The 13,333-nt window shown below is 42.5% G+C and overlaps 1 protein-coding gene across 1 annotated transcript in view; it reads right to left on the bottom strand.

The window, feature by feature from the left end:
• Positions 1-8,935: 8,935 nt before the first annotated feature.
• The window catches only part of LOC117493653 (glutamate receptor ionotropic, NMDA 2B), a 192,757-nt gene continuing 188,359 nt past the window's right edge, over positions 8,936-13,333 (bottom strand). The window contains 1 exon segment of the mRNA XM_034144307.1: positions 8,936-13,333. Coding sequence (XP_034000198.1) covers positions 13,151-13,333 — 183 coding nt within the window. The 3' untranslated portion in view covers positions 8,936-13,150.

The following is a 13,333-nucleotide window of genomic DNA, read 5'->3' as shown; positions in this document are numbered from 1 at the left end:
ACACGTCGGATATTGAAAGTGCAGTCGGATTCTCAAAGCACCGCAGTCTCTTCTCCTAAGTCCTTTTGAAATCTCCTATCCACTATCCTTAACCCCGTGACGTTTCACACAGAGGTCAAGGAATAGACGATAAGGATAGACGATAGGAGCTGATTTTTGAACTATTCGACAGCAACCTATAACTGAGTTTTCCTCCTGAAACAAAGCACAGTGTTCATCCTCACTCAGTCCGACCCCTCCCTCACTGAAACATATTTTTAACGCATTGCTATATATCACAGGAGGGTTGCTTTAATACACATTTACTGTAGTTGTTTATACCTTTTCAACTTTTCTTTGAAATATTAAGCTTCATCACTATTTGTCCTACTCTTCCAGTTTAACATCTCACTTTCAAGCTTTCAACAAAGTCAGTGCATTTGAGCTTTAACCATTTTGATTTAAATCATTTCACTTTTCTGCATTTCTCCGCTAAGTTCAGCAGTTTGTAGCTAAGGAAGGAGGTTCAGTCTCCTGGATCACGTTAGGTAGGGGTGTCTCTGTGATGAGGTCCTGTGGGGGGGATCCTGGGAAGGGGACACAGCGGGAGACGACTCCTCGGAGGAACTCACCTCTAAGGAATCTGAGGTTTCTTCTTCTCCATTGAGACACATCTGTTGGAGGTCAATTAAAGGTAGGGTAGGTAAGTTTGAGAAACCGGCTCGAGATACACTTTTTGTTATATTCCATGGAATGCTCTTAACATCCCGATAGCAATGAATATCTTAAGTGCTTTGACAAAAAATCCATAAATAAATGTCATCTGTGGAAGCCGTGGTACTGTAAAAAGCACGACCAATCATCTGAGCCGGCCCGGCTAAAATGATTGGATGGCCTACCTGCCTGTCAGCCTTCCATCTGTGCACAAACTTATCTCGTGCCTCATTGGTCATGTGCGCGTTCGTGTGTGTGGAGGAGGGGCTCTATAAGGAAGTGGAAGATTTTCTCCGGTTGTGTATTTTCAAATTCTAGCGATCTCCAGCCGGTTTCTCAAACTTACCTACCCTACCTTTAAAGAGGACGTAAATAGATTTCAGGTTCATAGTTAGTGCGAATGCACAGGATAAGGATTTCTATATAAAAGCCCCTAACAGCCCCCCCCCCCCCCCCCCACACACACAATCAAAACTACTACTACTACTACTACTAGTACATACAGTAAAAACGACTTACTGTACATTCAACTATTAAAACAATCAGCTATCTCAGGACATTGAGGCTATACATTTACAGTGGAGGAAGCAAGTATTTAACCCCCTTCAGATTTTGTAAGTTTACCAACTTATTTTACAACTAAAAGCTCTTTTCAAATGAAGAGCTGAGGCCTGTACTACGAAGCCGGATTTTCTTTAGCCGGCTGACTTCAGGGAAAACTCGGGCTTTCCGGTCCTACGACGCTGGTTCTCTTTTTAGCGGGCTAGATCTCCATGGTAACTTATGCTGAGCGGCTAACCTCCTCGGGAGGAGGTTAGGTTGCAGGCTAAGAGATCAACTCAGTGAAAGCACCGCCTGCTGACCAATAAGAGCTCCGTGTGCGGAGTTTAAAGCGACCAAGTCATATTACAGGATAGAGGAAATACAGAAAAACTGCCGTTGCAGGAAAGACGGCCGGCAAAATCAACTGACTGTGTGAACGTGAAAATTAATAGAATATCCCCTCCCATCTTCAGAGCAATCTGACTATTATAACATTAGCGTTAATATCTGCCACGACATAAGTAACCGGATCAGAGTAACATTAAGTACAGTCCGCGGTACTGTGAGTGCAGACGTCGATGTGTCCCATTATCATTCATATCACATCATATCATAATGTATCATATATTTCCTTATTTGAGTCAGCTTCTTGAGCCGTATCTGGCCATGCCACACTCACAGTGTCACATACTGTATGCAGAAGTATTATTTTAAGCAACACATTAAGTTGACAAAACATTCGAGTCAAATGTAATTAAAGTCAGATCCACTCGTGTCTTATACGGGGCAGTGATATTATAAACCTGTTAATGTACGCATTCAAACGCTTTTTCTTTTACCAGCTGTATTCACCTTGCAGGTGCAGCTATGTGGCTTTTATCCTGGATAAAGTGTTTAAGTCATGGATGTTTAAAGTTTAACTTCTTCATATTTGACTAATATTAAAGTTCACTTTTCATTCAGGAAGTATGACGCTGCGCTGTCAGTACGCTTGTCCATGTTTGTGATTGGTCGAATGCTCCAAATACCACCCCTTTCATGTGAACGCGCACCTAACTAGATAGGACACGGCTGGCTTGAGCGATCCACTTGATAACCAGCGTCGTAGTACAGTTTAGCGAGAGCGCGTATGTTTTGGATTGGGCCAACCGGCTAACTCAAACATATCCAGGTTAGGAAAATCCGGCTTCGTAGTACAGGCCTCTGGTTGTAACCGAGGCTCTGTGTAAATAAACACAGGTCAGAGTCTGAGCGCTGCTCCTCCTCCTGGAATGACTCAGAGTTTGATAAGCCCTCCCTCTTCTTCCTGCTCTCAGACACAGCCAGCTCCACTCTGTACTTCCTGGTTCCTCCCCTTCAGATCCACACTGAGGAGGAGGGGTAACCAACATGTGGGTAAAGTACAAGAGCTGATAGGCCACATTCACCGCCCACACACCTGTTTCAGATAACCTGTCACACTAGTTTCAGCTCTCAGGAAGTGAAACTCACACACTCGCTGCTACTGAGAGGTGAAATGGCGCAGAAAGGAGTTCAGCTGGAGCGGGAAAATATCTTGTCCCATCTGTCTGGATCTACTGAAGGATCCGGTGACCACTACCTGTGGACACAGCTACTGCATGAAGTGTATTAAAGGCTTCTGGGACGGAGAGGATGAGAAGAAGATCCACAGCTGCCCTCAGTGTAGGCAGAGCTTCACACCGAGGCCTGTCCTGCTGAAGAACACCATGTTAGCAGCTTTAGTGGAGGAGCTGAAGAAGACTGGACCCCCACCTGCTCCTGCTGATCTCTGCTATGCTGGAGCTGAAGATGTGGCCTGTGATGTCTGCACTGGGAGGAAACTGAGAGCCTGTAAGTCCTGCCTCGTGTGTCTGGCCTCTTACTGTGACAACACCTCCAGCCTCATTATGACGGCTCCATTAAAAAACACAAGCTGGTGGAGCCCTCCAAGAAGCTCCAGGAGAACATCTGCTCTCGTCACGACGAGGTGATGAAGCTGTTCTGCCGCACTGATCAGCAGTGTATCTGTTATTCTGCTCTGTGGACGAACACAAAGGCCACGACACGTGTCAGCTGCAGCAGAGAGGACTGAGAGGCAGAGAGAGCTGGAGGGGAGTCGACTAAACATCCAGCAGAGAATCCAGGACGAGAGAAGGAGGTGAAGCTGCTTCAGCAGGAGGTGGAGGCCGTCAATGGCTCTGCTGATAAAGCAGTGGAGGACAGTGAGAAGATGTTCACTGAGCTGATCCGTCTCATGGAGAAAAGAAGCTCTGATGTGAAGCAGCAGGTCAGATCCCAGCAGAAGAGAAGTGAGTCGAGTCAAAGAGCTTCAGGAGAAGCTGGAGCAGGAGATCTCTGAGCTGAAGAGGAGAGACGCTGAGCTGAAGCTGCTGTCTCACACAGAGGATCACAACCAGTTTCTGCACAGCTACCCCTCACTGTCAGCCCTCAGTGAACCTACACACTCCTCCAGCATCAACATCCGTCCTCTGAGCTACTTTGAGGACGTGACGGCGGCCCTGTCAGCAGTCAGAGACAAACTACAGGACGTCCTGAGAGAGGAATGGACAAACGTCTCACCGACTGAGTGGAGGTTTTACTGTCAGCAGCAGAGCCCACCACCAGAGCTGGGTTCTTACAATATTCACAGGAGATCACACTGGATCCAAACACAGCACACACACTGTGTATTATCTGAGGGGAGCAGAAAAGCAACATCATGACAACAACAGTCTTATTCTAGTCACCCAGACAGATTCACTGATTTCTCAGGTCCTGAGTAGAGAGAGTCTGACTGGACGTTGTTACTGGGAGGTGGAGTGGAGAGGGAGGAGTTTGTAGCAGTCGCATACAAGAATATCAGCAGAGCAGGGAAGTGTATTTGGATACAATGACAAATCTTGGTCCTTAGATTGTACCAAAACAGTTATTCATTTCGTTACAACAGTATCCACTCCCGTCTCAGGTCCTCAGTCCTCCAGAGTAGGAGTGTACCTGGATCACAGAGCAGGTGTTCTGTCCTTCTACAGCGTCTCTGAAACCATGACTCTCCTCCACAGAGTGCAGACCACATTCACTCAGCCGCTACATGCTGGAGTTCGGCTTTTATATTGGAGACACTGCTGAGTTGTAAACTCAAATAGCCTGAAGTCATTGGAGGAACTCTTCTACTTCTTAAACTCACCGTGTGTCCATCAGAGCTGATTGTTCATGTCTTCACTGTGCAGAGATCAGCTGTCAATCAAACATGATGGGTGGCTTCAACATCTCTCATGAGTTGTTCTGTAATGTTGGACTTTCTTCCGGCTCCTTCCTGTGTCTGTGTAGCCATGGAGGCTGTCACTGCTCAGGAGGATCCTTGTTCACCTGAACTGATATGTAAACTTTGCTCTAAATATGTGTTGGATATTTCTTTTGATTCATGTTGTTGTTTCTCTTGTAATGCACGAGTCTTCAGAGAGAAAGCAGCTTCTTTTATTGTACACATTTTATTCTGGCCACTTTCTAAAACAATAGAGACATTTATAATCACATGTATTATTTTGACAGATTAAATGTTATTGTTGCCCAAATTAACTAACAATGAGTTCCCAGATGGTTATAACACTTATTTCATCACATGTTTATTTAAAATGATATTACTTACTGTCATGATCATAATCAATAAGTACATCATTTATTATTCTCCTGTAAATAGCTTAGAGTCTTTGCTTGGGAAATAAAATGTTTTGTTTTGTAGACTAATTGTTGTTGTTGTTGTTGTTGTTGTCCAAATAGAAATTGGGTACTCTGATGTTTTATAGAACATAACTTATCATGATAATAATCAATAATGAAATCATGTATGATTCTGTTTGAAATAGCTGAGATGAAACACATGTATGGTGAGGATAAAGTGAGACTGATCATGAAATCATTGATCAGACTTTACTGATGGGATGTGTGATCAAATGAAATGTTTGGATCATTAATAAAGGTTTGTCTTTCAAAAACAAAACAGGATGTTCTTCTTGTGTTATGTCTAAGGTGCCATACGAAGCTGATGGAGAACATGTGGAAGTGATCTGAGACTTTGAAGCTCAGCGCAAGTTCAACCAGGAAGACCGTCTTTACTCATTCATTTACTATGTCCATGTTACTACTCTCTCTCCTCTCAATAAGTGATCGGGGGCGTCACTCCCCAGCTTAACCAATCACTTCGCTCTATTCTCACAAGCCTATCATAGCGCTCCGCTAACCCTTTTAAAATCTGCTCTCCCCTCTGACAGCTGTCATTTCAGGTGACTCGACGCAACCCTCCTCCACCCCTTTTCACCTCCTGTCCCTCTGAGTCCAGGGTCAAGCTAAGCCCCTCCCCTTCAGACCGAACCCAACTATCCATTCACCACCAACAGGGTCAAGCTAAGCCCCTCCCCTTCAGACCGAACCCAACTATCCATTCACCACCAACAGGGTCAAGCTAAGCCCCTCCCCTTCAGACCGACCCTAACTATCCATTCACCACCACCAGGGTCAAGCTAAGCCCTCCCCTTCAGACCGACCCCAACTATCCATTCACCACCACCAGGGTCAAGCTAAGCCACTCCCCTTCAGACTGACTCCAACCGTGCCGCGCCACATAAGTGCGCCACATAAGTGCGCCACATAAGTGCGCCACATAAGCGTGCCACATTTTTCGGCTCAGTTGAGGCCCCCTCCGCAAGGTGAGGCCCCACGCAGTCTGCATGATCGGCCTGTAGGGAGGGACGGCCCTGCTTATTAGCTGCCCCTAACGTGTAAAGTTATCAAGCATTTGTACCATGCTTTTCACAAGTAGACTCTTGCAGGCCAGAGTAGCTGGAGTGAGTCAACAACAACAAGACATATCTGAGAAGTGATCAGGACGAACAGAAAGAGGAAAAGGAAAAGAGAGCACACTGGAGACCAGGAGGGTCAGAGAGCAGGAGGAAGAGGAGGAGATGAAGACATTAGTGAAGAAGAATAAATGTATGTGAGGAATAAAGATGAAGTGTCAGAAAGAGGGACAGAGGCAGGGATCAGGAGGCAGAGGAGACTCCAGCTGGACCACATGGTATGTTCTTATTCTTCTTGCATACATATTCCATCACAGCAGCACACATCTAGCAGCTCTTAGTATTGACACATATTGAAATGTGTTGCTGCACAGGTCACCTTTAGCTCTCTGAAGAGATGGGTGATGTCATTTGTGTACTTCATTTTAACTAAGTACTTTTACTGTAGGCTACTTACAGTAAACAGAGTTCTAGGGTATCATGAGTATTGAGCTGTTTTATACTATATTTGAGTTTGTTTGTCTGAACACCTTGTTTCTCTTGTGCATTAAGAACACTTGTGTTAGGGCATGATTTAACAATAAATAGGTTTTATATACAGTATAAAATACCACGTAGCCTACTGTCCGCCTCTCATGCCACCCTGGCATGACCTCTTGCCCCCCCTTTGCCACCCCGTGTAAAATGTTCTAGAACCGCCACTGACGCAAACACACTTGGACTGTGCAGCATTCTGAAACACACGGTAAATGTTGCAATTTCCAACAAAACGACATGGTTAGTGTAGGTTAAGATCATTGTTTGGGTTAAAATGTTAACATTAAGTTATGTAATTAGGTCAAGTATAGCGTAAACACATACAGTGTTGTGTGCTCGGCCACAGTTTAAATCCCACGGTTGACATTGTAAATTCAAACAAAACTTCTTAATTAAGTTAAGGCATTAAAACTACTTGGTTGGATGTTAAAAAATATAATGTTTTTTGATTAAAATAAGTAATTTTTTTCGGTAAATTAAGCAATCAACGTGAACCCTTATATACGGACGGTATTGACGCTCAACTGCAGAAACACACAGTTAACATTTCAAACTAAACGACTTTGGTTTACGAAAAGATTGATGTTAAGGTTAAAATAAGTAGGTACGTTAGTTATGAAAATTAAGTTACGCTTAGCTGTTGGTTGACTTTTAGACATGAGACACGAACAGCCGTCTCCTGAGTTAAAGCCTTGTGTAAGACTTCCAGAGATCTTGTTTGGAGCACTTATGAGTGTAACAGATACAATGAAAAACATATATTGTAATTCGAATGATAACAAACCAAATGAAAATGGGTTTTATGGCCAAAATACATGGAAGGAATGAAGTGTCAAAATTCAGAGGTAAACACAAAACAGGTTAAAAACTCAGTGCCATGTGCGTGAAACTTATAGTTTTTTATTATTAATACTCAACACTTCATTTTGTTCATCATGTACAAAGAGAAAGAATAGTCTTATTTGAGCACTTATAATCGTAGATATCAGTATTATCCTTATTAGAAAGTACCTTAATGATGTTTTTTGCAATTTGTCATGACGTGGTTAATTTTGTTATTGAGATTACGTTTCCATACAAAAAAAACAAGGTAAATGTCCCCCCCCCCCCCCCCCTCAATATTCAGTATTTACACAACCTGTACAATTATTTGTTTTTGTGTCGTTTTTCTGTTCATATGGTGTAAAAATGTGGGGGATTTATCTCAAAGAAACGGGCCACAAAAAGAAAAAAGAATGGCCGAGAATGTATATCATTATGTATACTATTCATATGTTACATTTGTCAACCCACAGTAAATGTAATCATGTAGTTTGTGTGTTCACATTTGGTGGCAACCCCTTATATGTCATTCAGGTAAAGCAATCTGTATAAATGACGACGATGGAAAATAGCAATATATTAACAAACAAACAAAACTGTACACAATTTAATAGAAAATTCTGTATGCATCAATATAAAGCGATATCAATACATATGAACACAAGTACACACAGGTTTAAAATATGCATTGAATTAGGGTTGAAATCATAAGCAGCTAAAATACATGGACCTTCACACAATCATGTAATATCACAGTATAATTCTTGCCATTTGATTAAGAAAAAAAAAACAAGCCGGTGGGATAAGCAAATTAAAATGTTAGAAATGTCAAATAATCCCTCCAAAAACACATAAAATGTTCACGAGTCAGTTTAACCGGTACATCGATCCCTGCAGCTGACCATTTCCTGCTCTTATTTGGTCCCGTGTGTCAGTATCGCTGAGGATGATCCCTCCCTACTTTTAATCGCCATTTTTTTCCTTTGCGTTGTAAAAATGTGACACAGTGTTTTGCTCTACACGACCTCACCTCCCTTTTTTTTTTTTTTTTAAAACAAATGCGTTGTGGCATGTTCGTGTGCAGAAGACCCAGGAGGGAAATAAAGATTTACTCTGCATCACGACCCCGACCTGCACTATCTGGCTTTAGAGCGGAGCAGCTGGAGGTGGTAAAGGCCTGATGATAGCATGTTTACCACAGTGTCAGGTGCACCTTCACTTCCCTACACCACAGCTGAAACAAAAAACTGGCCTTTAATATCGCTCGCCCTTGAAAGGCATGGAAAACAAAACCCAGGAAGTGATGACTTGGCACTACAGCGGGTCTTTTCACTGTTTGGTCATACCTGGTTATTGCAAATAAGGAAAAAATTGTAGGAGTTTACGTGGATTCATTTGTCACTTTTCAATCAACCCTGTAGACATGAAAGCAGTTGAGAGAAAAACAGAAGAGGGATGGAGTCCTTCTCTTCCGGGTCGGGGGGGGCATTATTAAAAAGACTTATGGGTTAGAAGTAGCAGAAGAAGAGCGGGGGGGGGGGAATAATTCCTGACAAAAATTGCATATGTATACAACAAATTACAAATGATATATCCCGTCTCGTACGAGAGAACAAGCACGGCACAAGTATAAATAAGAATCCAACGCTTCTCAAGTGTTTTTCATCTGTCAAATAATACAGTTTAGTAATATGAGCTGAAATATATTCCCCTGAAGCAGAAGTCTACATGAAATGACAGAACAAATGTTGCACCTTTTAATTAATAAGGGGTTTGCACAAATGCATTCAATAGGAATGGGAATGTGGCGTCACTAACGGCAAGTCGTCCATCTTTGGAGGATACCGGCGAATGCAACTTATTGACTTAACCTGTACGGCGCGCAAAGGAGCTTAACTTTTAACCTTGTAAAACATGGCGGTAGGCACTGTTATGTCACTGTAACAGCAACTCCTATGATCAATGAACAAAACAAAAACAAGGACCATGTGATTAGATTGTATTCCTTTAAACTAAAAGGCAGAGGAGGGAGACATCAGCAAGAGACGCTGAATTGTGTTCCTCTGAACTACAGGAACACAAACCACTACACTGTGAATATGATTTATAACATAATATATAGCAGTATACTTGCATATACCAGGAAAATTATGCATGAGATGCCAACGTTTGTTAGCATTTAGTTAGCATAGCATGAGTTGTCTTACCTCTGTCCGGTTGACTGTATAGTTTTCAATAAACCTGTAGATTTTGAAGGTCCGGTATCAAGCTGTTTGTAAAACTTGACATGGGCCTGTAAATATTTAATATTCTTAATTTACCGACAGGTTGTAGACACTCACTCCAAACACCGACATCAATAACAGTGATGTGTTCATCTTCTTCTCTTAATTCATAAGTCACAGATGGCATTAATTCACTTTATTTTGTAAAATAACGCTCCTCTGTTTCTACCTATAGTTTTGTATTTATAAGTCGTTAATATTTCACGCCATACTTTATTCATTTTGGATAAAAAAAAACGCTGACAGGTGACTAGGAAACGCTGATAGACAGTATATTGGCGGCTGCTGTTGTTGCTACGGACGCTATCCTCCAAAGATGGCCTGCAATGCCCCAGAATGCCACCCTGTTCCCCTTCCCTATTGGGTTCTCAATACGATTACTCGCTCGTGTTTTTTCGCATTAATATTGTGCTGAAAGACTGCAGCGTTCAATGTGTGTGTGTGTGTGTGTATATTCTTTACCACAGTGATGTCTATCCCAAACAGAAAGAGAGGGAACAGGATAGGCCGGGGCCGACAATGGCTCTAAATTCTGTGCAATCACCATCAGAGCCCAGGTAAAAAAAAAAAAAAAAGCGGGCAACAAAAACACAAGTATCTGTTTTGAACTGCCTAAAAATGAAGGATCACAATATACTGCCTCTATATGCAAATATCATCTATGTATACATGTAATATTGTATTCCATAAATGTGTAGATAATTGAATTTATCTCAAAAAGCATGAAGAAGAGCTTACCTTAAAAAGAGAGAATCTAACACAATTCAAGGGAAACTTAGCAAAGACTCCTAAAACTAAACTTTCCCCTTTTTATCACCAAACGTCTACACCTACAGTAAAGTATCCTCCCATTCCCAACACTTTAGAGAAAATATGAAAGAAAGCATAATTCTTAACATAATCAGTATACTGATTGGTAAACTATTATAATTAAATAACATGAGATTCAAGAAAAAAGAGGTTCAATTATATCACTTATGATTAGTAATATTTGTGTCTTAACTATATTTTGCATATTTTTATTTCAGTAATTTTTCTGTTTTTTTTTTAAAGAGTTTTTTATTGTGGTTTTATTTCTTAAATTGCTGTAAAACATATTGAAAGTTACATCCTGTCTGTCTGTTTACTGTACAAGTGAAAAGAGTATTTTAAATAGATTATTTACAAGGAAAAAGATTGAAACGTACAAATGCTGACGCTGATTGATGCCCACACACCGAGGTCTCTCTCGTCCGCTCCGTCTTATTTCCTCGTCGTTTTTATCCCGTTATCCTTCTTTTAAACCGTCTCGCTGACAATAGTTGAAACCTGAACTTTCAAAAATGTGTGCGTATAAAAATTCCAGAGATCCCAATCTATTTATTAGGAGAGTCATGGTGGAGGGGGGGTAAGATCTGTTTGATTTAAGGCTAACTCGATCGGTCTCATTTTGTCCGTGTTATCTGTGGAGCAAGGGGTTGAACCTATGAGCAGTTATCAGTCGCGAGAAAAAACAGCTGTTATCATTCAATCGTGATTTCCCTCCTCACACACACATACACACACACACACACATACACACACACACGCCAAACCTCTTTCATTGATGCATTTAGAATAGGGGTTATAAGATGACAATAGACCCTCTGCGCCATCTTCCCGCAGCCCTTGAACTTCTGACACCGCCAGCTAATCGAAGATCAAGCCTTTAAATACAGGCTTCTTTATTTGTACAGTAATGTGATGAGTCATCATCAGACAGCTCCAGGTGGGAAGGGGGGGGGGGGATGATAAGGCATGTCTACTGAGTGCTGAACCTACACTGAGTAAAAAGGTCCTGTGCAATAAATGAGGCCTCTCAAGCGGAAAAAAAAAAAGACCATATCTACATCAAGATTTCGCAAGATGGCCGCCTTCCGGTACGCCTCAAATAGACACCTTCCTCAGCTCGAGCTTTAACGGGGCATCATTGTCGCAGGAACACATCTCCTACACGTTGTTGCATTTCGCCAACATAACAGTGCATATATTAATCACACACAATGTACAAACAAAGCTTTCTGTAAGTGGAAAGTAACGCCTTCAACGAGATACCGGTTGAGAGGCCCAAACAAGAAAATCAATAAAGAGTGCCCGGTGACTGTTATCATGTAACCTGAATAAATAAGTGGTCTAAAGGCTGCCGTGTTGTGAAGTGAGACGCTATCCGTGACATCCTGAATGCATTTTGTACGTAAAGCGCTGCCCAAACTCGCCGTATGAAATATTTTTTACGAAGTTATAAAACGTCTCTTGTAATCGAAACCTTCGGCTGCAGCAGCGCCTCGAGCCTGATGTCAATTTTCACTGCAGTTTTTTTTTGGCTCATACACGAAAAGAGATCAGCCTGAAAAACATGCCGGTCCGTCCCTGGTTTGAACCGGAGGACACATCCACTGGAGACCATTAAGGCACGTCCTTCCTCTCGGTATCTTCGGCTTCGGGACGTCGTTCACAGTAACACAAGTTACAAGTTGTGTTTTAAGTGTGTGTGATTTGTAATGTCTTGAAAACATCTGTCAGCTCTAAACGTGTCCAGATCCAGTTACTTTCACAAGGAGCAAATAAATGTATGAGCATGGCGTAAAAACAGAATCAAAAAGGAGTTAAGGTCTCAGTCTTTCTGGCTTGTTGGTTGAACTTAACAACCGTCCTGCTTGCACACAGGATTACAACTACAGATACTAAAACAGTAGTGAAATATTATAACAACAGAACATAAACAAGAAAAAACTTATCATAAGCAGTGTTATCATAATCAGCACTAACATCTTTGTTATTCACAATATTATTATTGTTGTTCTTATACCCTGTTTTTTTCTATAAGAATATCTTATTATCATTCATGATTGTATTTCTCATAGCAAACAAGATCAGCTCTTTTGGCGTCAGAGATGAGGAGGAGGAGGAGGAGGATAGGGGGTGAAGAGATAAAGGATCGCAGCTTGGGGGTAAAACATGAAAATGTCTCCTTTCTGCGGTGAAACGGCGGCAGATGGGCAGCTCGTTCTCGCAGTTTTTCCTCAAGAGCACTCAGCGGGAGATCTCTCAGACAGCCATCGCACCAGACAGTCCAATATCAAACTGAGATGAAGTGTCACCTCTCTAAGAACATCGGCTTCTGCCTCGTGAAATGACAGGCTTGGAGTTGAGTGCGTCTGCGATGTTAAGGGGAATGTTGATTGACTGTGTTTGGACATAAAAGTAGCTTTGCCCGTTACTGAGAGAGAGGGTCCCACAGCTCCACAGGGTGTCCGGATTCTTTTACCCAGATTTGACCCATTTCAATTTCACAGCTCTCTCCCCTTTCACCTTGCTGTCCCAATATGGGGCTAGAGTTGCAGTGTGTCGGACAGTGTCTGTCAAATCATCCCTGATCTCCGAACACAACACGCCTCGATTTCCTCCCTTCCTCCCCCCCTCGCCCATCGTCCACTCCTAACTCGCCAATTGTCGATCTCACACGTCAGACTCAATGCTGGACAGTTTCTCGTACACATGGCCATTGCTTCCATTGAAGGGACGCGGGGGGCCGACCCCCAGCATGGAGCCGTGGTGGTTCATCCCACCGAGGCTGAGCTCTTTTGGGAACCGGGGCGTCACGTTGGACATCACCCCGGCCGTGGCGGACGCCGGCAGGTT

This window comes from Trematomus bernacchii, unplaced genomic scaffold (genome assembly GCF_902827165.1).
Source record: "Trematomus bernacchii unplaced genomic scaffold, fTreBer1.1, whole genome shotgun sequence".
In the NCBI taxonomy this organism is placed as follows: Eukaryota; Metazoa; Chordata; class Actinopteri; order Perciformes; family Nototheniidae; genus Trematomus; species Trematomus bernacchii.
This window is presented reverse-complemented; position numbering and strand designations above follow the sequence as displayed.